Source organism: Loxodonta africana, chromosome 3, assembly GCF_030014295.1.
Source record: "Loxodonta africana isolate mLoxAfr1 chromosome 3, mLoxAfr1.hap2, whole genome shotgun sequence".
NCBI lineage: Eukaryota > Metazoa > Chordata > Mammalia > Proboscidea > Elephantidae > Loxodonta > Loxodonta africana.
Genome location: NC_087344.1, coordinates 107925279 through 107951793, shown reverse-complemented (window position 1 = coordinate 107951793; position 26515 = coordinate 107925279). Strand labels below are relative to the sequence as shown.

Genomic DNA, 26515 nt, shown 5'->3' with positions numbered 1-26515 from the left:
GGACTTTGTCAAATGCCTTTTCTTCATCAATTGGTAAGATCGTGTGGTTTTTTTGTCTTTTGTTTTATTTATATGGTGGATTACATTAATGGTTTTTCTAATATTAAACCAACCTTGCATACCTGGTATAAGTCGCACTTGATCGTGGTGGATTATTTTTTTGATATGTTGTTGAATTCTATTGGCTAGAATTTTGTTGAGGATTTTTGCATCTATGTTCATGAGGGATATAGATCTGTAATTTTCTTTTTTTTGTGGTGTCTTTACCTGGTTTTGGTATTAGGGATATGGTGGCTTCATAGAATGAGCTAGGTAGTATTCCATTATTTTCTATGCTCTGAAATACCTTTAGTAGTAGTGGTGTTAACTCTTCTCTGAAAGTTTGGTAGAACTCTGCAGTGAAGCCGTCCGGGCCAGGGCTTTTTTTTGTTAGGAGTTTTTTGATTACCTTTTCAATCTCTTTTTTTGTTATGGGTCTATTTATTTGTTCTACTTCTGATTGTGTTAGTTTAGGTAGGTAGTGTTTTTCTAGAAATTCATCCATTTCTTCTAGGTTTGCAAATTTGTTAGAGTACAATTTTTCGTAATAATCTGATATGATTCTTTTAATTTCAGTTTGGTCTGTTGTGATATGGCCCATCTCGTTTCTTATTTGGGTTATTTGTTTCCTTTCCTGTATTTCTTTTGTCAGTCTGGCCAATGGTTTATCAATTTTGTTAATTTTTTCAAAGAACCAGCTTTTAGCTTTGTTAATTCTTTCAATTGTTTTTCTGTTCTCTAATTCATTTAGTTCAGCTCTAATTTTTATTATTTGTTTTCTTCTGGTGCCTGATGGATTCTTTTGTTGCTTGCTTTCTATTTGTCCAAGTTGTAGGGACAGTTCTCCGATTTTGGCTCTTTCTCCTTTATGTATGTGTGCATTTATCAATGCAAATTGACCTCTGAGCACTGCTTTTGCTGTGTCCCAGAGGTTTTGATAGGAAGTGTTTTCATTCTCGTTGCATTCTATGAATTTCTTTATTCCCTCCTTAATGTCTTCTTTAACCCAGTCTTTTTTGAGCAGGGTATTGTTCAGTTTCCAAGTATTTGATTTCTTGTCCCTGATTTTTCTGTTATTGATTTCCACTTTTATGGCCTTGTGGTCTGAGAAGATGCTTTGTAATATTTCGATGTTTTGGATTCTGCAAAGGTTTGTTTTATGACCTAATATGTGATCTATTCTAGAGAATGTTCCATGTACACCAGAAAAAAAAGTATACTTTGTAGCTGTTGGGTGGAGTGTTCTGTATAAGTCTATGAGGTCAAGTTGGTTGAGTGTAGCAATTAGGTCTTCGATGTCTCTATTGAGCTTCTTACTGGAAGTCCTATCCTTCTCTGAAAGTGGTGTGTTGAAGTCTCCTACTATAATTGTGGAGGTGTCTATCTCACTTTTCAGTTCTGTTAAAGTTTGTTTTATGTATGTTGCAGCCCTGTCATTGGGTGCATAAATATTTAATATGGTTATATCTTCCTGGTCAATTGTCCCTTTAATCATTATGTAGTGTCCTTCTTTATCCTTTGTGATGGATTTAAGTTTAAAGTCTATTTTGTCCAAAATTAATATTGCTACTCCTGCTCTTTTTTGCTTGTTGTTTGCTTGATATATTTTTTCCCATTCTTTGAGTTTTTGTTTGTTTGTGTCTCTTATAGGCAGCATATAGACGGATCGTGTTTCTTTATCCAATCTGAGACTCTCTGTCTCTTTATTGGTGCATTTAGTCCATTTACATTCAGCGTAATTATAGATAAGTATGTGTTTAGTGCTGTCATTTTGATGCCTTTTTGTGTATATTGTTGACAGTTTCATTTTTCCACTTACTTTTTTTGTGCTGAGACGTTTTTCTTTTTAAATTATGTGCTTCTCATTTTCATAGTAGTTGAATTTATGTTTGCTGAGTCGTTACGTTTTTCTTGGTTTTTATTTTGAGTTATGGAATTGTTAGACCTCTTTGTGGTTACCTTAATATTTACCCCTATTTTTCTAAGTAAAAACCTAACTTGTATCATCCTATATCGCCTTGTTTTCCTCTCCATATGGCAGTTCTATGCCTCCTGTATTTAGTCCCTCTTTTTGATTATCGTGATCTTTTACATAATGACTTCAATGATTCCCTGTTTTGAGCATTTTTTTCTTTTTAAAATTAATCTTAATTTGTTTTTGTGATTTCTCTATTTGAGTTGGTATCAAGATGTTCTGTTCTGTGACCTTGTGTTGTGTTGGTATCTGATATTATTGATTTTCTGACCAAACAATTTCTTTTAGTATTTCTTGTAGGTTTGGTTTGGTTTTTGCAAATTCTCTAAGCTTGTGTTTATCTATAAATGTTTTAATTTCACCTTCATATTTGAGAGGGAGTTTTGCTGGATATATGATCCTTGGCTGGCAGTTTTTCTCCTTCAGTGCTCTATATATGTCAACCCATTGCTTTCTTGACTGCATGGTTTCTGCTGAGTAGTCTGAACTTATTCTTATTGATTCTCCTTTGTAGGAGACCTTTCTTTTATCCCTGGCTGCCTTTAAAATTTTCTCTGTATCTTCAGTTTTGGCAAGTTTGATGATAATATGTCTTGGTGATTTTCTTTTTGGATCAATCTTATATGGGGTTCGATGAGCATCTTGGATAGATATCCTTTCGTCTTTCATGATGTCAGGGAAGTTTTCTGCCAATAGATCTTCAACTATTCTCTGTGTATTTTCTGTTATCCTTCCCTGTTGTGGAACTCCAATCACATGCAAGTTATTCTTCTTGATAGAGTCCCACATGATTCTTAGGTTTTCTTCATTTTTTTTAATTCTTTTATCTGATTTTTCTTAAACTATTTTTTCTTTTTTTATATTGGTGTCAATTGCCTTATCCTCCAACTTCCCCACTCTGCATTCCAATTCCTCGATTCTCCTCCTCTGACTTCCTATTGAGTTGTCTAATTCTGTAATTTTACTGTTAATCTTTTGGATTTCTGAATGCTGTCTCTCTATGGATTCTTGCAGCTTATAAATTTTTCCACTATGTTCTTGAATAATCTTTTTGATTTCTTCAACTGCTTTATCAGTGTGTTCCTTGGCTTTTTCTGTAGATTGCCTTATTTCATTTTTGAGGTCATCCCTGATGTCTTGAAGTATTCTGTAAATTAGTTTTTTATATTCTGCATCTGGCAATTCCAGGATTGTATCTTCATTTGGGAAAGATTTTGATTCTTTAAATTGGAGAGTTGTAGAAGCAATCATGGTCTGCTTCTTTATGTGGTTTGATATTGACTGCTGTCTCCAAGCCATCTATAAGATATTGTAATGATTTATTTTATATTTGCTCACTGAGTCTTATCTTGTTTTGTTTTCTTTCAATATACGTAGATGGGCTACTAGATTGCGCTGTCTTGATTGTTGTAGCCCTTGAATCACTTATGTCGTATTACCAGCTGGTTTGGGCTGTTTCCAGATATATAAGCCTAAGAGTCTATTCACTATTTTTGAGTAGAATCTGATTTTCGGTCACCAAGTGTGTGGTGTAGACTGTCACCCATTCACTTAGAGGAGTAGTGGTGATAGTTGTGTGCACCAGATTCTAGTAGCAGCAGGGGGTCACACTCCAGGGGGGGCAGGATGCTGACAGGCTTCCCCCAAGTGCCAGCAAGATAGGTGTGTCTCTATTCCTAAAGCACTTTGGTGGGTGGGCTCTACAGCTGTACCTTAGGCACCCAATGCATGTGCCTCTACAGATTGGTAGATGCCACTATCCTCAGACCCCTATGGCAGGAGGTTAGGTGGTTTGGGTGGAGCTTCAGCCCTCAGTTCCCTGTTGTGGGTCAGTGAGGGCTCTGTTGAATAGGTAGAGATATCAGACCTGGGAAACTTGTTTTTCCAATAATCCGCTAAAACAATTACAGTCAGGTCACTATCAGATTTGACTTTGCATTATAATAGCCAACTTGTTGCCTGTAGGGATGAAAGTCCAAGACTGTGGATCTCATATGCTTGGCTGGAGGTGGTTCTGTATTTTTAGTCCAATTTCGGGAAGTCAGGGAAGTATTTTTTGTCCCTGGGTTTTTTGTAGCTGCTTCTCTCAGGCCAGGAGAATGGGTTAGGAAAACACACACAAAAAAACCGCAGAGCACTTCACTCTCTGGCCCAGGAAATTCCAATGTTAATGAAGCCGCCTGGGAAGAGGGAGGGGAGGGATCAGATAGATAGGAGAGAGAGTAGCACCCAGGAATATAGACAAAGTTACTTATCTTGCTTGGTGAGGACTGTTTTATCTGAGATTCCCAAGGGGCCTGTAGCCTGTATGCTTTGGCTGGGTCAAGATTGCCCCTGAGGGTCAGGCCCACGTCCTGTGCTTGTGCAGTCTCAGAAGCCATAGTCAGTTCCTCCCCTCCCAGTCCAATGCCCAGTGCCAAGGTTCCCCAGTTGGGACACTGCACTCCAGGGTCCATAACCAGTCGCTGCCTCCCAGTGACTTCTCTTCCTGTCAGCTGCGTCGCTGCGCTGCCTGCATGCACTGGCTAGGCTTCCCCCAAGGTCACTTCTAGGGGCTAGGGCTATGTCCCGTGTTCGCACCGTCTCAGGATGCTGTGCTTAGCGCCCCTGAGTCCAGTCCAAAACCCGGTGCCAAGGCTTTCTGACTGGGACGCTGGCTCCTGGCTCCGAAAACAGTCGCTGCTTCCCCATGGTTGCTCATTCTCTCATTAGCCCCATCAGTGTGCAGCCCGCTTGCACTGGCTGAGTCTCTATGGAGGTTACCCCAGGGGGCTAGTGGTTAGGGCTGTGTCCCATGCCTGCCCCACCTCAGCAAACCGCAATCAGCCCCGCCACTTGGCGTCCAGGAACTGCGAGGGCTCAAGGCTGTGGCGCGGGTCTCCAGTTCCAGAAGCGGTCGCTGCTTCAGGGTGCAGCTTTTTGCTCACCTGTCACTCAGGTCAACTCTTCAGATCTGTGTTTGATGGTCAGAGTTCGTAGATTGTCATGTATGTGATCAATTCACTTGTTTTTCCGAGTCTTTGTTGCAAGAGGGATCTGAGGTAGCTTCTACCTAGGCAGCCATCTTGGCCCCGCCTCCTCTTTATTATTTTAGTGTAGTCTTCTTTTATATAATAACATCGCCTTTACCCTGTGTTGGGCTTCTTTTTTTTTTTTTTCTTTTTTAATCTTGCTTTGTTTTTTTTGGATTTCCCTGTCTGGGTTGACTTCCGGTTGCTCTGCCCAGTGTTCTAGTCTTGGGTCGATACCTGATATTATTGATTTTCTAACCAAAGAACTCCCTTTAGTATTTCTTGTAGTTTTCGTTTGGTTTTTACAAATTCTCTCAACTTGTGTTTATCTGGAAATGTCTTAATTTCACCTTCATATTTAAGAGACAGTTTTGATAGATATATGATTCTTGGCAGGCAATTTTTTTCCCTCAATTTTTAAATATGTCATCCCATTGCCTTCTTGCCTGCATGGTTTCTGCCGAGTAGTCCAAGCTTATTCTTATTGGCTCTCCTTTGTAGGTGACTTTTCTTTTATCCCTCGCTGCTCTTATAATTGTCTCCTTATCTTTGGTTTTGGCAGGCTTGATTATAATATGTCTTGGTGACTTTCTTTTAAGATCTACCTTATGTAGAGTTCGATGAGCATCTTGGATAGATATCTTCTCATCTTTCACAATATCAGGGAAGTTTTCTGCCACCAAATCCTCAACAATTTTCTCTGCATTTTCTGTTATCCCTCCCTGTTCTGGTATTCCAATCACTCGTAGGTTATTTCTCTTGATAAAGTCCCACATGATTCTTAAGGTTTCTTCATTTTTTAAAATTCTTTTATCTGATTTATCTTCAAATATATTAGTGCCACGTGATTTATCTTCGAATTCAGAAATTCTAGCTTGTACTTGCTCAATTCTGCTCCTCCGACTTTCTATTGAGTTATCTAACTCTGTAATTTTATTGTTAATCTTCTGAATTTCTGATTGCTGTCTGTCTATGGATTTTTCCAGCTTATTAAACTTTTCATTATGTTCCTGAATAATCTTTCTAATTTCTTCAGTTGCCTTATCTATGTGTTCCTTGGCTTGTTCTGCGTATTGCCTCATTTCCTTCCTGATGTCTTGAAGTGTTCTGTGTATTAAACTTTTGTATTCTGCATCTGGTAATTCCAGGGATGCACTTGCATCCACAAGATCCCTGGATTCTTTGTTATGAGAGCCTGTTGAGGTGACCATGGTCTGTTTATGTGACTTGATATTGACTGTTGTCTCCGAGCCATCTGTAAGTTATTGTATTAGTTTATGCTTGCTTACTGTGTCGTAGCTGCTTGCTGTGTTTTGTTTTGGTATACCCCTATGGGTTGCTTGAGTAAGCTAGCTTGATTATTTTTGCCTTTGGAGCTCTGGTGTCCTGTTCCCAGCTGGCTAGAACTGGGATCAGGTACATCAGTCTAGGAGTCCATTCGGTTTTCTTGTACGAATTCAGCTCAGGTTTCCAGGTAGCTGATATCAAGTGTGTGGTACAGGCTCTGTCCTACAGTCTTAGAGGGGCAGTGGTGATTGGCGTATATACCAGTAACTGATTGCAGCAGGAGGGGGTCATGCTCTGAACAAGGCAGGGGGCTGAGAACTGACCCCCAAGTGTCTCTGAGGAAAACACTTCTCTGTTCCCTAGAGCATGCTGGTGGGCGGGTTCTGCAGAGGGACCAAGGGCACCCAAAGTTTTCAGTTGTAAGGACTGGGAGGTACCAGTTCTCTTTGGACCCCTGTCGCCGGTGGCTGGGTGACTTGAGTGGAGCTACGAGTCCTCAGGTCCCTGATGTGGGTAGGTAAGGACCTTGTTTAATAGGCAAAGCAATATCAAACGTCAAATACCCACCTCTCCACTGCACAGCTGAAATGTTTGGACTTTGCCAACAAGGGCCTATTCTCTCCAAATAGGCCCACACAGGTCCGTGCAGAGGGGAAAGGTGCTCAAGGTCCATGGATGGTTTATGCCTGGACAGGAGCCACTTCTATCCTGAGTTCCCCTGGTTAATGGAGCTAGCAAATTATCTTTTCCCCCCAGTTGCAAATTTTTTCCTTCCCTAAGGCCAGGAGGATGGCTCTAGGTGCTCACCAGGGTCTATCTCAGGCCCAGGGATTCAGCCGCTGAAGCCAGCTTGGGGGTGGGGGGGCGCGGTAAAATATACGCAAGTACTTAGCTTTTGCCGAGAGCGCTGTTCTTCTCAGGTTCTGGAGGTGTGAGTGGGCTGTGTGGCTGGCTGCTTCTCCCTGAGGAAACTGTGGCCGAACACTAGTACCAGCCCGCTGCCGCCTCCTCCTCTCCGGGAATGGTGCCTGAGGGCTCCCTGCGATTCAGGTCCGGTAAGTCCTCTCCATTTCTGAATGGCCTCTTCCTCTCCCTGCCCCTCAGTTCGTTGTCTAAGCTTGCCTTTGATGCTCAGGGCTCCCAGCTTGGCACAAATATACTTGTTTCACTTGTTTTTGGTCTTCGTTGTAAAGAGGGCTCGACGGAAGCATCTGTCGATTCCACCATCTTGGATCCGCCCAGCAAATGCCCCAAGACATTATTTTCTTTATAAAACCTATGTTCATTTAAATTTTTACTTCTCTGTCTTTACATCCAGCATCATTTTTCTTCTGCCTTAAGAACCTTCTTTAGAATTTCCTTTAGTGCATATCTTATCTGGTCAGCTTTTTGTACTGTTTGTCCAAAAATTATTCATTTCACCTTCACCCTGGAAGAATGTTTTATCGGATATAGAATCCTAGGAGGGTAGTTTTTTGTTTTTGTTTTCAGCACATTGTAAATATTCTTCCACTATCTTCTGGCTTCCATTGTTGCCATTGATGAAGTCGGTTTAATTATTACTTTTTTAAAAGCAATCTTTTTCTGGTTGCTTTTAAGATTTTCTTTTCTCTTTTATTTTTGCATTTTTATATATTTAGGGGTGAATTTATTTTTATTTCGTTCTGCCTAGGATTCACTAAACTCTTAAATCTGTGGATTAATAACTTGCATAAGTTCTGGAAAATTCTCAGCCATATCTCTTTAAAAAATGACTCTCTAATCTTTATCCTGTCTGGAACACTGATAAAACTTTACTGGGTCCTCTGTTTCTTTTGCCCTCTCTTCTGCATTTTTTCTCTTTTGGCTTTGTCTGATGCAATCATAAGTCTTTCTTCTGCTTATGCTCTAGATTTCGATTATTTTTTTCTTACCCTGTGTCAAATCTGGGAGTCTCTTGGTGGTACAAATAGTTAACACTCGGAGCTCTAGCCAAAAGGTTGGAGCTTCAAGTCCACAGAAGATGCCTCAGAAGAAAGACCTGGTGATCTACGTCTAAAAAATCAGCCATTGAAAACCCTATTAAGCACAAGTCTTCTCTGGCACACTTGGGGTCATCATGAGTTGGTGTTGACTCACTGGCAACTGGTCAACTGATATCAAATCTGCTGTTTAAGGTGAAAGAAAAAAATAGAAAACTAGACTATAGGCCAGAAGAAAGAATTAAGAATGTATCTTTTTCAATCTACATTGTCATTTTTATTTATTTAAAAAAATTCTCTTCTGATATTTGCAAGCTTGTCTCTTATTTCATTAAACATAGCAGGCATACATATCTTTTATCCTGTGCCTGACAATTGTGATATCAAAAATCTTTGCAGGTCTGTATTGGCTGTTATTTCTGGTGGTTTTCTTTTATGATGTCATATTTCCTTATGTACCTTATGATCTTTGAATGTGTGCTGGAACCTATTTGAACAATTATTTGTAGCAGCAATTTGAAGACTAGGGTGATGGTACTTTACTCCAGACATTTTTTACTTGTTTCTGCTAGGCATGGGGGAGGGGGGCTTCTCAAAGTACACCTTAGCCCAAATTTAAGGCTTTTATTTCCCTGGAGCAGGAGGAGTGAACGCTGGCTTTAAGTCTACATGCAAGCTGATTTACTTCTTGTTTACTTTAACCCTAAGATTGTAAACCTTTGGAATCTCAAATTAAAGTGAGTGAGTGTGTAAGTGTGTGTGTGTCTGTGTATGTACATGGGGGCATGTTGAACATTCCACCTTCGGTCAGCTTTTTATTTTTGTGTCTCTCTCAATCCATGAGGCTGCTAAAATCTGGATGTCTTAGTTTCTTAGTGCTGCTGTAACAGAAATACCACAAGTGGGCAGCTTCAATGAACAGAAATTTATTTTCTCATATTTTAGGAGGCTAGAAGTCCAAATTCAGTGCCCCAGCTCTAGGGGAAGTCTCTATCTGCTCTGGGGAAAAATCCTTGTCTCTTTCAGTTTCTTTTCCTCAGGTCGTTAGTGATCTGGAAATGGGGTCAGTGCTTCCTGACTCCTGTGCCTAATGTGCTCTTTTTATATCTCAGAAGTGATTGGCTTAAAACACACCCTAGAATGATATGGCCTCATTAACGGAACAAAGAAAACTCTATTTCTAAATGGGATTACATCCAAAAGTATGTTGTTGTTAGGCTCCATTGAGTCAAGTCCATTTTCTACTCACAGTGACCCCATGTGACATAATTGAAGTGCCCCATAGAGTTTTCTAGGCTGTAATCTTTACAGAAGTAGATCACCAAGTCTTTCTCCTGCAGAGTCTCTGGGTAAATTTGAACCTCCAGTCTTTTGGTTAGCAGCCGAGTGCTTAACCATTGTACCACCAGTGCACCTATCCATAAGTATAGGGGTTAGGATTTACAACACACATTTTTTGGGGGACACAATTCAGTCCATAACATTGAGCTTGTTTTCACATCATGCATACCCTTAGGGAAAAGGTAACTTTGCATGCTAGGTTTACAATCTGAGTACTTGTCTTCTCCTAGACTGAGGACCAGAAGTCTTACCATCCTTTAGCCGTTTGGTGCTATTAAAGTTCTATAAAATTATATCATCCAGGCTTTTTAGTTGCCTTCAGCAAGAGGGCTGGTACTAATTACCTGGTCTTCCGTAATGGCAACAGAAATTTCGCATCCATTTTCTTTTCTAAAATTATAGTGATCTTTTTAAAGTAGATTGATAATCTCCCTATTAAAGCCTCTTGAATTACTTCCCACTGCACTTAGTATGAAACCTAAACTCCTTACCAACACCAAGTGGGATCTGACCTTGTTTACATATTAACCTCATTTGCTGCCTCTCTCCTTTCCACTTATACAGTACCTTCATGTCTTGGATTGAATTATGTCCTGCCAAAAATGTGTGTAACAATTTGGCTGGGCCATGACTCCTGGTATTGCGTGATTTTCCTATATGTTGTAAATCCTGCCTCTATGATGTTAATGAGGGAGGATGGGCAGCAGTTGTGTTAGTGAGACAGGACTCAATCTACAGCATTGGATTGTGTCTTGAGGCAATCTGTTGAGATATAAAAGATAGAAGCAAGCAGAGAGATAGGGGACCACATACCACCAAGAAAGCAGCACCAGAAGCAGAGCGTGTCCTTTGGACCCAGGGTCCCTGTGCCTGAGAAGCTCCTTGACCAGGGGAAGATTGAGGACAAGGACCTTGCTCCAGAGCTGACAGAGAGAAAGCCTTCCCCTTGGAGATGACGCCCTGAATTTGGACTTTTAGCCTACTTTACTGTGAGAAAATAAACTTCTCCTTGTTAAAGCCATCCACTTGTGGTATTTCTGTTATAGCAGCACTGGATAACTAAGACACTTCACTAACTTTCTCTCAGTACAACCGTCTGATTTCCTTTCTGTGTAGAACTCCTTCATGCCTTGTTTTCCACTGCTTATTCCTCATTTCCACGTTTCAGTTAAATGTCGTCACCTCCTTCTGTTATTCTCATTCACCAAAATTTGTTTGTTTCTGTCACAGCATGTTTCACAAATTATAATTATTCACTCCTTTAAAAATAAAAAAAATTTTTTTTTCTTTTTCTTTACTTGTTTATTTTCTGTCTTACCCACTAAAATGTAAGTATCATTCGGCAAGAATAACAATTCCGGAGTCTAGCACCAGTAGCTGCCATATAGTACATGATCAACAAATAAAGCTGACTGAATAAATACCAGATGCAGTGTTACATTTGTTGTATTTGTTATCTCATTTAGTCCTTACAGCAACCCTATATGATAAATACTATTATTTCCACATAACAGATGAGGAAACTAAGAACTCTAACTTTTCTAAGGTTACATAACTCACAAATAATGAAAGTGGATTTCAGCCTGAGACCATCTAAATCCAAAGACTGTGTTTTTAACCCCTACGCTACATCTACTTTAAGAACATCCATTGGATGATAACCCAGATTTATAAAACTCATAATTGGGGATGACTGAATGCAGGTGGAAAGGATTCTTTCTTTTTTCAAAGAAATTAACCAAAAGATTCCTTTGAATATCAAGTATAATTTTATTTTATTTAGAAATCCATTTTTTTCCAAGGAGCTTCAGCTTTATTGTATAATAGTAAACAATTGAAAGTTATATTCTGTTAATAGAAGTCCACTTTTAAAGCAAATTATTCTAGAATAGATTTAGCTTTTAAAAAGTAAAACCAATGCCTGTGTAAGCAAATAATACTAACTTCAAACTACATTTATAAAAAGTTTACTACTTGTAGAGAAAATGGTTTGTTGAGTTTAATTAGAAGTAGTTTAATAGTATAAAATATCATTTATTTTTGGATTTGTTTCTTTAGAGAGACTAGAACCTGTAAAAGAAAATCTAAAATCAAGATCTATTAGACCTTTTCTTTATCTTAAGGATACATCTGAGGTAGGTTAAATTTGTATGTTTATAATTCACTTAACAGAAATTAAGTTTAGCCTTAATACCTTTATTTATACTTCTACAAATCCTGAAATCAAATATATATTAGCATGCAAAAGCATAAGAATTTTGAGTGATTTCTTCTTTGATAGTGTTTATATAAAACTTTATGTATGGGGAGAATAGAGAAAATAATACATTCTTTGTTTGGCCATATTTCAGTACACCCACTCCTCATCAACATGGTTAGGTTCCAAAAACTGAGTTCTTATGCAAAAATTGGCGTTATGCGAGTCTTCGGTGAGGGTGTACCCCTCCCCCCGTCCCCCTCCCACCCCGTCAGGCACCCCTTGCAAATCTCAAGGATGCACTTGGTGCAGGGGGCCTCCCTTCCCCACCACACATTCCCCACTACCATGGAGCCCTCAGGGATTTGAGATGGTGGTAGTGGTAGCTGCGGCTTGCCCACTGCCTCTGGAGAAGCAGGGACCCACCACCACCTGGCTGCACCTCAGGCCTCTACGCGGACTCCCGTGCCTCACTTCTCTACCTTCCTGCTCTGCCAGTTTTACGGTGTTTTTGGTTTATAACTTTAGTAGTTATGTCCTATATGAGTCCAAAAGACAAATACATAAAATATAATCATAAATTTTTATATAGATAATATGAGATAAAATATGTTAAAAATTTAGGCCATAAAGAGCTCACATTCTAATTGGATAAATATGAATGATTAGCACACATGAAATAATAGCAATGTAGTACAGTAATCTCACTAAGAACCAAACCAGTCAATACAATCTATAAACATGCTAAAAGTGCTACTGGACACAATGTGTAAAGATGTAATTATGATAACAACTACATAAAGGGGAGGGAGAACAGTATAGGTATAGAATTTTTGTTTATGAAGTTAAATTGGTCTCAATTTAAGCTAGGTTGTTACAAGGTTAAGATGCTAAATATAATCCTTATGGTAATGAAAAATATCTTAAAAATGTACACAGAAGGGAAGAAGGAGGAAATCAAAATGGCTCACCACAAAAAAATCAACTAAACACAAATGGTGCCATTATTGGAGGAAATGAGGGACAAAAAAGGCATAAGACCCAGAAAAAACAAATAGCATAATGGTAGACATAAATCCTTCCTTATGAGTAATTATCTTAAATGTAAATGGATTAAACTCTCCAATCAAAAGGCAGAGAGTGGCAAAATGGATTAAAAAATGTGGCCCATCTATTTGATATCTCTGAGACATATCCTAGACCCAAACACACAAATAGGTTGAAAGTGGAAGGATGGGAAAAAATATTCCATTCAAATAGTAACCAAAATAGAGATGGAGTGGCTGTACTAATAACACAAAATAGGCTTTAAGTCAAAATCTGTTATAAAAGACAAAGAAGGGCATTATATAATGACAAAAGGGCAAGTTTATCAAGAAGATATAACAATTATAAATATGTATGTACCTAGCACCAGAGCCCCAAAATATATGTAGCAAACACTGACAGAATTGAAGGGAGAAATAGCCAATTCAACAAAAATACTTGGAGACTTCAATACAACACTTTCAATAATGCTCAGAACATTGAGAAAGAAGATCAATAAAGAAATAAAGGATTTGAATAACACTGTAAACCAACTAGACCTAACAGACGTAACATAGATTACGCCATCCAACAACAGCACAATGCGCATTCTTCTCCAGTGCACATGGATCATTTTCCATGTACACTGGATGTACATCCCTGGATGCCTCCCATCCCTGCTCTAAATACTTAATTTTCCTAACCTGTGAACACTTTAGGCTTATGTTGTTGGCCTCTCCTGAAATGCTTTCATCTCCAAATCCTAACATTAAGATCTTCCTCCTGTATGAAATCTTATCTTTTCAACCTTCGTTGATATCCCTCACTTCTAAACTCCTCCATGTTTATACTGTATTGATCGATTATGTTCTTAGTGATATACTGTACTATATTTATTATTTCATGTATGCTAATCGTTAATATTTATCCAATTAGAACATGAGCTCTTTATGGCCTAAATTTTTGTCATATTCTTTATTTTTATCTCATATTATCTAGAATTAAATATATTCTGTATCCAGTGCAAGAAAATAATAGGTGCTAAACAAGTGGTTTAGCAAAATGGCTAAGAGCTCAGCTGCTAACCAAAAGGTCAGCAGTTCAAATCCACCAGCCAGACCTTGGAAATCCAGTGGGGCAGTTCTACTCTGTCCTATAGGGTCACTATGAGTTGGAATTGACTCGATGGCAATGGGTTTAACCAAATATTTGTTTGGTCTTTTTTTTTGTTGGTGGGGAATCACAAATTCTGCAGTCAATATTTATATATACACATGTATTTTGGTATCTTGATATTTCTCTTTAAATAAATGTATATGGAACCAAACTGAGACTCTCACCTAGGAATAGCTGGATTATTTTTCTAGTTCCTCCCTGTTATTCAGAATTATTCAGCTATATTCTATGTTACAGAGACTAAAGTTTCTGTTTAACCTGAGAAGTCTTTTATTCTTTAGTAATTGAACTTTAAACTTTCCCTGAATTTGTAGAAATAAACTTTATATGACTACAAAGGCCAAGTTTTAGAGAAAGGAAATAAAAGTTAGTAAAAAGTGTGAGCACAGGCAAACCTCTTAACTTCTATGGGTTTGTTTTCTCTTCATAAAGTGGTAATAATAATACCTATCTCATAGGCTTTTTCTGAGGATTAAGTAAAGCATTAAATTTGAAAGTATTTTAAAAACCAGATAGTTGTTATCATAATTAAATATTGAAAATGTGAACAATCAAGCATAAACTAAATATTTATCAGTATACACATGGAAAGAAATAATTTGTAAGATAGTTTTCCATTTTTCTTGATGTTTAGGTGGAAAATCGTTCACAGGAACTATATTCACATAATGGGCCAGCATACAGAAGACCATTTGGTTCCTCAGCCTTTTCTCCTGTGCTCAGCATTCGATCTAATGCTTATAAAAAAGAAAGAGACTCTACTTTATCCAGAGGTATGTAAATTGCATGTTTATATTGAAATATAACTGAAAGTTAACTACATCTAAATTTAGGATACGTTGTTGCTTTTAGATGCCATCAAGTCAATTCTGAGTCATAGTAACCCTACATTATAGAGTAGAAATGCCCCTTAGAGTTTCTTGGCTATAATATTTACAGGAGCAGATCTTCTCCCTTCGAGCTGCTGGGTGGGTTCAAACCACTCACCTTTTAGTTAGCAGCTGAGCATTTAACCATTGCACTCACCAGGGCTCTTTAATTTAAGATATAAGCATTAAAAAAAATATTTAACCATGATCAGAATCTGATCATGTTAATTTATTATTTCACCACTCAGTAACACCTGAAGACTCTGTTACTAAGAAAGGTGAAGTCTTAGTATGGCATATATGATCTTTCCAGCCTTCTGTTCTTTTTAACCTATCTATCCACCAAAAAAAAAAAAATTTTTTTTTTTTTTATCCACCCTGATTCTAGTCATATTGACCAGGCTGTTCCAACTACTGTGTGATTTGATCTATTCTGTTCTCTATGCTTGGAGCATACTTCTCCAACTGATAGATTCCTATTCACCTTTAATAGCTAGGAGGTTTTAGATGCTATTAACGGAAAATTCAACTACATGTGGCTTAAATAATAAGGATATTTATTATTACAAATAACAAGAAGTCTATCAGTAAGGCAGTTCCAGGGCTAGTTAATTCAGGGGCTTAATAATAGCAAATATCCAGTTCCTCCACCTTTCCTCAGTGGTCTTAGGAAATAGCTTGTCCTCCTAGCCTTGCTGTCTATGCTGACCACTATTCATGGTAACTTGTGTGGGCAACAACATCCACTCCTTTGCCCTTTTATAAGAATGAGAAAAATGCCCCCAAAAGCCCTTCCAGCTATCATCCCCTTATGGGTCCTTGGCTAGAATAGCTTCGTGTGCCCATATCTTAACCAATAAATCATTATTGGCTTAGTTCAGTTTTTCCAAATTTTAACAAGACCTACAGTAAGAAATACTTTTTATACCACAACCTAGTGTACAAATATACAGAGCATAAAATTCAGCCTCTTGGAGCCCTAATCACTTTTTTCTCTGTTAACTGAACTTGGTCATAGTATTTCTTCTGATTTGTACAGTTATTACATTAAAAAAAAATTTTTTGTTGTTGTTATTACATAAAAAATTATTACCTAGGACCCATAAAATGCACTCTGATATTTCCTATTCTATTCTACTTTTAAAAATGCTATAAAAAAAAAAATTTTTTTTTTTTTTTTTTTATTGTCTTAGGGTTGTCTAGAGAAACAAAACCCGTGCTAAAGAGAGAGAGATTTACTTTAAGAAATTGGGGATTCTTAAATTCTCATGCGATTGTTGGGGGACAGGGCTGACGAGTCCAAAAACCATAGATCGGGTGACAGGCTGGAGACTCCTGTGGGCTTGTGTCCCAAAATCCATCGGTCAGGTGACAAGAAAAATGAAGAGTAAGAGCATTCTAGCAAAATGTCTATTTGTAGTCTAGAGGCAGAGCACACCCTAGGGAAATTTCCTTTTTTCTCTTAAGGCCTTGAACTGATTGATTGAGGCTCACTCACATTATGGAATGTAATCTTGAGACCAACTAATTTAATCACATGCAACTACTTTATAACAATAACTAAACTAGTGTTTTACCAGACAATTGGACACCATAGCCTAGCCAAGCTGACACGTAAAATTAACCATCACAATTGGTCAGGAGACGATAAATTGATTTCATAAAACATTAATGAGTTCTAACTCGTAGTTTGAAAGACAAAGGCTTAAATCATCCACTATTTATTCCCTTAAGGAGTCCTGGTGGTGCAGTGGTTAAAGCAATCAACTGCTGGCTGAAATTCGGGCAGTTCAAAACTACTAGCTGCTCCACAGGAGAAAGATGTAGCTGTCTGCTTCTGTACAGATTTACTGCCTTGGAAACCCTATGGGATCTCTATGAGCTGGGATCAACTTGATGGCAGTGGGCTTGGTTTTTTGGCTTATTTACTCCCTGGAGCTAGGAAGGGGCCCAGGGTCCCCTGAAGGACAAGCTTGCTTGGAGAAACATGAATAAGATTGGGGTTCCTTAGCAAACACGGGGAGAGAATGGATGTTAAGTAGGCAATGCCCCGTTTACCACATTGTCCTTCAAGATTCTGCTCAGATGCTAATGTCACATCTTCTCTTACATGTTCCCTGAGAGCTGTGGCAGGCCATTCTACTTTTTCAGGAAAGTAAATTCTCCCCTTTGTAAAGATTTCTTGAGTCTCTACAGAAAAGGCATTATAATTCTTTTATCAAAGTCCCCAAAGGAAGTCTTCTGGAAAAGTTGCCAGCATAAATTCAGATTTATCCTGGTCAAACGGAATAACAAATAGAAACAAAATAGAGAAGAAAATTTTATTAAGCTGAAACTAGTCAATTTCATTCCAAATACGAGAAAAATTTGCCACATATTACATTATGAACCAGTTTGAGAGAAGACCCAGAAGTCAATGGAAAATTCTGTTTCCTGTGAGAGTGAAACAGTATTGAAACAGCTGGTGGAAGATACACTGAAAATACCCACGTTAACCATGCCCTCCAGCCTTACCCTGCCCCCTCAACACACAGTTTAAGGAAAAGAATTTGTTGTTAATAACAAGGTTCAGAAAGATGGGTATTCCTTTCCTTATTGCAACTCAATAGCATTTCAAGTCTGTGTCAGCCGTCTTTCGAGAGAAATGGAATAGCCACGCCTAATTTCTTTCCCTTGCTTCCTCGCATCGCTTTGGATGCGCTCACAGTTAGTGGGGAAGCCTCCTAACTTGGAGGAGCAAGTCTTACTCAGATTTCAGCTCAAATATTCTCTCCGGAGAGAGCTTTCTATAGCCATTCTAGTTAAAGTACCTTGTTTTATATTCGTTGGTTGGTTTGCTTGTTTATTGACTGTCCCCTCTCTCTAGAACAAAGCTTCCCAGTCAACTTATTGTGGAAACCTGGTGTGCATGGAAGGGGTTATAGATGTGCTGAAATTGGATTGTTTAGCCTTTGGGACTGCTGGGTGGCCCCACAGTAGCCTGGCCACAAGTAAAACTTAAGTGTTTATCCCATGTGCTGTACAAATAATGATTGGAATACTTGCCATGATGTGAAAAGTTTGGGAAGCACTGCATTAGAATATAAGCTACTTAAGGGCAAGGAAAAAGCTGAATTTGTTGCTAAAAGCATGTGTGTCTGGAACACTTTTGAACAAGAGAGTGGCCACCAGACATATCTGGAAGACTTCAGCCTTGTTATGCGTCCGAGGTGGCAAGATCTTTCACACCTGCTGACTTCCCTCTCCATACCAACAGTGTTTAACCATCTGAGGCATCATACTGGTTAATAGTGACTTCACGTATTAGAAAGGTTTGAAAATTCTAGAAAGCCTTTTTACACACACATATATCTCCCAACGGTTTTTTACTTGATCTGTCTAAGCCACCATCTGACTTTTCCAGTTCTATCTTACCCACTCAACAAGTGTTTCTTGAGTATCTACTGGGGGTCAAGCACTACATACTAGGTGCTTTTCATATGTCATTTTAAATTCTAAAATGCTTTATACAAGGTATTTTCTACTTTTTTTTTTTTTTTATAATATATATCTCTGTTTTATGAAACCCTTTTATAATTTCAGCTCCAGCCAAAAAGAAACCTACAGTGGCATTTGATTCTGTTGGCCATTTAGAAGATTATAGAAATAGAAGGTAATTTTAAAATACTTTTTAGTATTTTATTCTGCTCAATAATGTTTCTAATAAGATTAGTTCCACTTTTTTTATTTTCTAGTAGACCAGGATGAATTTATCATGGCTAATTGTTACTGTTTTAGTCCCATACAACAATCCCATAATTGGCCCAAGGCCGCTTGGCTAGCTGGTATTCCATCCAGACCTTAGGCACGTGCTCTACCTACTACAGGTTCACAGTTTAATGGATAAAAGACACGGAAAAAAAAATGGGAATACAATTATGTTTCTTCAGTAGGAGCTCAAATTTTGTCGCACTGTAACACGGATTTAAATTTTTTTATTTTTGCAACAGTGGGCTCAAGCATAACAATAATTGTGAGCATGGTGCAGGACTGGGCACTGTTTCATTCTGTGGTACATAGGGTTGCTATGAGTCAGAATCTACCCAGTGGCACCTAACAACAACAACAACAACATAACATGGATGTGAAAAAATAGCTTCTTGTGTTCTGTTCTTTCTCATGAGCCTCTCAGTCTCTGTGAATATATATATGCAATTAATTCAGAGTGTTTTACACCTTTTTTGGAACAAATAATGTACAGCCTCTTTAGGTTTAACACAGTCCCTCTATTTCTTTCCAAGATGGTACCTGAGAATATGAATAAGGAGCTCACTAGACCTTATAACATTGAAGGAAGAGGGGCTCAACCAAGGGTCAAAGGTCTTATACCACAGGTCATATCCCCAGATGTTCTTTGGCTGCTGACATCTGTGGTTCATTAACTCATGGTCTATTCTCTCTGAACTTAAATAGCATCCACACTCAACTCTAATCGGTGTGGTAGAACCCTTGGAGTTGCTGTCACGTCCTTCATTTTCCTTGAATTAGGCTGTGCATACCTCATCCACCCCAAGCCTTTGCTGTGGGTTACCTCACCCCTGCAGTGGTAATTTTCTTAGCAAGTCTAAACCCAGTGCCCTTGTCCGATGTAAATCAAGGGAGATCTGGAATGAAAACTATATCCTCTCTCTGCCTGACCATACCATTCCATCCTCTTGACTAAGTTAGGTCCATTCTATGTTGGCAAGGAGTTGCTCTAAAAACAGTTTTCTCCTAGCATCTCAGCAAAGGAGGTGGCAAATACTTCTCTACCTGCGGTGTTCCCCTCAACCTATATACCTCCTCCCCCACTAAAAAGCCAAAGACACACTCGTCTATCTTGCTCCCACCCCTGATTTTGCTATTTTCCCCACAGACTAAGCAGGAAGGGATGGTCTGTGGAGGAGGTGTTGGCAATGACTGCTAGAGGTCAAAGGAAACAGGCAAGAACCTGTAAGCTAAAAATAACCCTAGAAGCATTTACTTGAAGAATGTAATCAGTCGCTGAATTGTACGTGTAGAAACTGTTAAATTCGTGTATGTTTTGCTGTATATATTTTCAAAAATAACAAAATAAATAAGATCTATTAAAAAAACAAACATTTATGCTGAACGTGTGTTTATTTTCAGAAAAACATCTCCCACACAGATGAAAGATTTTAATATACAAGAAAGTAAATCAAGCAGAAATTATCAATTAAGTGAGCATTGTTCAGTAAGAAAGAAAGCCTTGCTCCCCTTGTGCTTTGAGGATGAATTGAAAAAGTCAAATGCCAAGATAATCAACATTAATTCACTGAAGACAGCAATTTCTCAAATGGTAATAGAAATATCTATTGTTTAGTAAATATGTATATTAATATTACTTGTAAGGTGCCCCTGGGTGGCACAAACAGTTAAGTGCTTGACTACTAGTTGAAAGGTTGGTGGTTTGAACTCACCCAGAGGCACCTCAGAAGGTAGGCCTGGCTATCTGCTTCTGAAAGGTCACAGCTTTGAAAACCCTATGTGAAGTTCTATCAGCACACACAGGGTTTACATGAGTCGGAATCGACTTGATGGCAACTAACAACATTACTTTTGGGAATCTCCCATATATTCTAGTGACCAGAATCTTTGATAAATCCTGCTTACCTCTTGTTTTCATATTTTAATGTGATGACATCACCTAAATTCTTCATGCTTATTTAGAACCACTACCCCAACATTGATGATTCCTTTGCACCGAGTGGAAATTTATGAAGAAGGCTTGATCAAATTTGCTTGACTGTAAAAGAAATCCACAATAAAATTGATATTTTAACAAAACTTGACTAGATCATATGTTTGTTTTGCTAACAGTTATTTTAGCCATTTCAACCAGAAAAAGCATTTACTAAAGGCTATTTCGTAGCTCACACTGACAAAATCTCTAGTAAGGCCAGAGAGAAGATGTGCTCGAAAGCTATCTAGTCAGGATTAGCCCCCATTACAGCCCCAGACTGCTCCACTAGGGTCCATGCTATTGTCACAGGCAAGAGTTTATAACTTTGATGATGACCAAAGGACAATATTACTAAGACCTCTACCACTGCTGGCCTTCAACACTGTATATATCTTCCATCACCCTCTCTAGAATAGTTTTCTCAGTTCTTCCTTTTTCTGAACTGAAGCATCTCATAGGTATATCTGATTGGCAGATCTTGGGTCACATGTTGTTGTTAGGTACCGTCAAATTGGTTCCAACTCATAGCAACCCTATGTACAACAGAACGAAACACTGTCCAGTCCAGAGCCATCCTCACAATTGTTGCTATGTTTGAGCCCATTGTGCAGCCATTGTGTCAATCCATCTCGTTGAGGGTCTTCCTCTTTTTTGCTGACTCTGTACTTTACCAAGCATGATGTCCTTCTCCAGGCACTGGTCCCTCCTGATAACCTGTCCAAAGTGTGTGAGACACAGTCTTGCCATCCTTGCTTCCAAAGAGCATTCTGGTTGTACTTCTTCCAAAACAGATTTGTTCGTTCTTCTGGCAGTTCAGGGTATATTCAATATTCTTTGCCAACACCATAATTCAAAGGCATCAATTCTTCTTCACTCTTCCTTATTCATTGTCCAGCTTTCACATGTGTATGAGGCAATTAAAAATACCATGGCTTGGGTCAGGGGTACCTTAGTCCACAAGATGACGTTTTTGCTTTTCAACACTTGAAAGAGGTCTTTTGCAGCAGATTTGCTCAATGTAATACGTCTTTGATTTCTTAATTGTTGCTCCTATGAACGGTTATTTTGGAGCCAAGTGAAGTTAAATCCTTGACAACTTCATTATTTTCTCCATTTATCATGATGTTGCTTATTGGTCCATTAGTGACGATTTTTGTTTTCTTTATGTTGACGTGTAATCCACACTTAAGGCTATTTAGTCTTTGATCTTCTTCACTAAGTGCTTCAAGTCCTCTTTCAGCAAGCAAAGCTGTGCCATCTGCATATCTCAGGTTGTTTACGAGTCTTCCTCCAGTCCTGATGCTGCATTCTTCTTCATATAGTCCAGTTTCTCAGATTATTTGCTCAGCATACAGATTGAATAGTATGGTGAAAGGATACAACCTTGACACACACCTTTCCTGACTTTAAACTACTCAGTATACCCTTGTTCTATAGGTTTCTCATGAGCACAATTAAGCATTCTAGAGTTCCCATTCTTTGCAATGTTATCCATAATTGGTTATGATCCACACAGTCGAATGCCTTTGCATAGTCAATAAAACACAGGGGAACGTCTTTCTGGTATTCTCTGCTTTCAGCCAAGATCCATCTGACATCAGCTATGATATCCCTTGTACCAAATCCTTTTCTGAATCTGGCTTGAATTTCTGGCAGTTCCCCGTCAATGTACTGCTGCAAACGCTTTTGAATGATCTTCGGCAATATTTTACTTGCATGTGATATTAATGATATTTTTCAATAATTTCTGCATTCGGTTGGATCACCTTTCTTTGGAATGGGCACAGATATGGATCTCTTCCAGTTGGTTGGCCAGGTAGCTGTCCTCCAAATTTGTTGGCATAGACAAGTGAGCATCTCCAGCCCTGCATCCGTCTATTGAAACATCTCAATTGGTATTCCATCAATTCCTGGAGCCTTGTTTTTCACCAGTGCCTTCAGTGCAGCTTGGAATTCTTCCTTCAATACCATTGGCTCTTGATCTATATGCTACCTCCTGAAAACGCTGAACATCGAGCAATTCTTTTTGGTACAGTAACTCTGTGTATTCTTTCCATCTTCTTTTGATGTTTTCTGTATTGTTCAATCTTTTGCCCACAGAATTCTTCAATATTCCAACTAGAGGCTTGAATTTTTTCTTCAGTTCTTTCAGCTTGAGAAATGCCAAGAGTGTTCTTACCTTTTGGTTTTGTATCTCCAGGTTTTTGCACATTTCAGGATAATACTTTGTTTTCTCGAGCCACCTTTTGAAATCTTCTGTCCAGCTCTTTTACTTTATCATTTCTTCCATTCGCTTCAGCTGCTCTACATTCAAGAGCAAGTTTCAGAGTCTCTTTAGACATCCATTTTGGTCTTCCTTTCTTTCCTGTCTTTTAATGACCTTTTGCTTTCTTCATGTATGATGTCCTTGATGTCATTCAACAACTTCTCTGGTTTTCGGTCATGAGTATTTGGTGTCTCAAATCTATTCTTGAGATGGTCTCTATATTCAGGTGGGATAGATTCAAGGTCATATTTTGGCTCTCCTGGACTTGTTTTAATTTTCTTCAGCTTCAACTAGAACTTGCATATGAGCAATTTATGGTCTGTTCCATAGTTGGCTTCCTTGTTCTGACTGATGATATTTTTTCCATCATTTCTTTCCATAGATTTAGTTGATTTGATGCCTGTGTATTCCATTTTGTGAGGTCCACATGTATAGCAGCCATTTATGTTGTCTAAAAAAGGTATTTGCAATGAATAAGTCATTGATCTTGCAAAATTCTATCATGAGATCGCTGGCATCATTTCTATCACCAAGCCAACTTTTCCAACTATAGATCCTTCATCTTTGTTTCCAACTTTTGCATTCCAATCACCAGTAATTATCAATGCATCCTGATTGTGCATTTGATAAATTTCAGACTATACAAGTTGGTAAAAATCTTCAATTTCTTCATCTTTTCATTAGTGGTTGATGCATAAAATTTGAATAATAGTCGTATTAACCGGTTCCTTTGTAGGCATATGGATATTATCCTATTACTGACAGAGTTGTAGTTCAGGATAAATCTCGAAATGTCCTTTCTGACAATGAATGTGGTGCCATTCCTCTTCAATTTGTTATTCCTGTCATTGTAGACCATAAGACCATATGATTGTCCAATTCAAGATAGCCAATACCAGTCCATTTCAGCCCACTAATGCCTAGGATATCGATCTTTATGTGGTCCGTTTCATTTTTGATGACTTCCAATTTTCCTAGGGTCATACTTCATACATTCCATGTTCTGATTATTAATGGATACTTACAGCTGTTTCTTCTCATTTTGAGCATTGTCACATCAAGAAATGAAGATCCCAAAAGCTTTATTCCAACCATCACTAAGGTCAACTTTATTTTGAGGAGGCAGCTCTTCCCCAGTCATATTTTGAGTGTCTTCCACCCTGAGGAGCTCCTCTTCTGGCACTATGTCAGACAATGTTCCACTGCTATTCGTAAGGTCTTCACTGCCCAATTTTTCAGAAGTAGACCACTAGCTCCTTTTTCCTAATCTGCCTTAGGCTGGAAGCTCTGCTGAAACCTGTCCACTATGGGTGACCCTACTCATATTTGAAATATCAGAGTCATAGCTTCCAGCATCACAACAACACTCAAGCCACCGCATGCCTACACCCTAACCTCAAAGGAGGCTGAGAAAGCTAGTTTCTGCCTATACCTAAAGGTGCATAGACTTCTAAGGTAGAAAATTCCCTAAGGTGCTATACAGATCAAAATATGAAGCATTGGACTACTAGTCAGAGGGTTGGCAGTTTGAACCCACCCAGAGGTGCCTTCAAAGAGTGGCAACTAACAACAACACTGTGGCTAAAACGGGCAATTCTGGCATCAGCAACAGACTGCAAAACTAGATCTTTGGTTATTAGCATTTCATTAATCATAGGCATTAGTTTACCTTTTACAATATGTGCACTAATATACAATTTAAAAATTCTTATTTCATTATATTTTTTAAAGGAAAAGTAGTAATCATTGACTTAAAATTTGTAAACTCTACACTGGTAACATGCATATGTGATCAGTTTCTTTGGGGTTCATCTTTTTGGCCTAATGGAAATGTGGGGAAGGGTTTAGTGAGTAGTTTATACATGTGGATCTTGCTATTATTCTGATAAAGATGGTCTGTTTTTAAATAAATCCATTACTTTAGTTCTTTATTCTGGAAATCTATATCGAGCTCTTCTTATGTACCAATTATTGTGCTAAGTGTTGGAGCATAATAATAAATATAAGAGTTGTAGAGATGCTCTTAAATTTTTTTATTATTCAGTAGGACATCCAGACTTGGTAATTTTGGATTGTGATCATCTTATGATCTTTGGCTCAATCCATTTGTTGATATGCTTTTATTTCTGGAGCATGGGAACCTAGTAAATGCCAGAACAATACACCATCCTACCAATTATCCTATTTCCCAAAGACAACACCTCAAACATTTAGAAATATATTTATTTCATCATAGCCAGTTTATTTTCAAAAAGGCTTTAAGGAAGCCAAAAGTTCAGATTGTATGCCAAACATCTCTGTAGATTGTTGAGAAGGGACTGTGTTACATTCCAGAATGTTTTTGTGTGTATGTTTGAATACTGGAAACTCTGGTGGTGCAGTGGTTAAGTGCTATGGCTGCTAACCAAAAGGTCGGTAGTTTGAATCTACCAGGTGCTCCTTGGAAACCCTATGGGGTAGTTCTACTCTGTCCTGTAGGGTTGCTCTGAATCGGAATTGACTCAATGGCAGTGGATTTCGTTTGGCTGGTTTTGAGTACCATCATTGTTCATATTAAATAATTCTATGCAGTCATTTTTCGAAAATTTTGCAATCATTTTATTTTTATGTTTAAAAACATATGTAGCTTTCTTGCCTCAGTAGACTAAAAAAAAAATTAAATACTCTTTTCTTTTATTCACAGGAACAAAATTATATAAATCCCATAATTTTCCATGAGACAGGATATGTACAAATGTTACTTTTGACAAAAAATAAGTTTCCTCTTCATCCTATGGGAAATGAAAACATTTACCCGTATAAAAGAACACACTTTGTTTTAACTAGTGGTCAGTCTATTAATCCTTCCAATCTCAAAAGAACTGTACCTACAGCGTGGAGGAAAAATATACAAACAACACCTTTTGAAGTGAAATGCAGAGTTGTAGAGGATAAACCAAAGAGGAAAAATAATAAGCCTATATTAGAAAATATAAATTGGAATAAACTCTATCATTTCTCACAGACTTTTTCCAGCCTAACAAAAAAATTTGTGGGTTTCCTTGATAAAACTGTTATTCAAGAAAGGAATGCTAAAACTGGCAAATTTGAAAGAATGTTTTCTACCACAAAACCAATGAACTCACACAAGTTCAATGCTTCAACTGTCAGTAGTTGTTCAAAGCCTTTAAAAAATTTACTCAAAGTACACAAATTAAATAATATAACACCATTGGATGATTTGTTAAACTTGTCAAGTAAAACTTAAATGCCTGATACAATATCTTCTGTGCAGCAATATTTGGGAAACAAGCAGCAAACAATCAAATTCGAAGATGACAGAAGAAATTCTTGTCCAAACAAAAATGTTCTAATGGATGGTATAAGAAAGCAAGGCATAGAAATTGAAGTTACAAATAAACCATGATCTGTTGAAGAACAACGCACATTTTTAGTGAAGAGTACGACAAAATTAGGAAGTGACTACCAACAAAAGGAACTAGTTCATGAATTTTTACGATCTCAATTAGATTCCTCAATTTATCCACATTCCTACAGTACAGTCTTCTTCAGGACCAAGGAGGGCATAGACTGACTCTGGAGATTTGCTATTAGAAGCCAAATACCAACACCAATAACCTGCTCTGTAACTAAATGTCACATAAG

At 38.1% G+C, this 26515-nt stretch overlaps 2 protein-coding genes across 2 annotated transcripts in view; both read left to right on the top strand.

The window, feature by feature from the left end:
* The window catches only part of LOC100654417 (uncharacterized protein C1orf141 homolog), a 50581-nt gene extending 26840 nt beyond the window's left edge, over nt 1-23741 (top strand). The window contains exons 4-8 of the mRNA XM_064279958.1: nt 11673-11749; nt 14648-14786; nt 18465-18534; nt 20031-20220; nt 23607-23741. Coding sequence (XP_064136028.1) covers nt 11673-11749; nt 14648-14786; nt 18465-18534; nt 20031-20220; nt 23607-23741 — 611 coding nt within the window. The remainder of the gene's footprint in view (nt 1-11672; nt 11750-14647; nt 14787-18464; nt 18535-20030; nt 20221-23606) is intronic.
* A 313-nt stretch (nt 23742-24054) lies between these two features.
* Nucleotides 24055-26117, top strand: LOC111751008 (uncharacterized protein C1orf141 homolog). The gene is made up of 2 exons (XM_064279957.1): nt 24055-24081; nt 25497-26117. Exons 1-2 carry the CDS (start codon nt 24055-24057, stop codon nt 26115-26117), a joined length of 648 nt encoding a protein of 215 aa, XP_064136027.1.
* Nucleotides 26118-26515: the final 398 nt, after the last annotated feature.

Excerpts from the sequence above, each read along its gene's own strand:
- LOC111751008 (XM_064279957.1), top strand. The coding sequence starts at position 24,055 with ATGTCAGACAATGTTCCACTGCTATTC. Across the intron at positions 24,082-25,496 it reads ACAATGTTCCACTGCTATTC|CTTTCTTGCCTCAGTAGACT; the intron begins GTAAGGTCTTCA and ends AAACATATGTAG.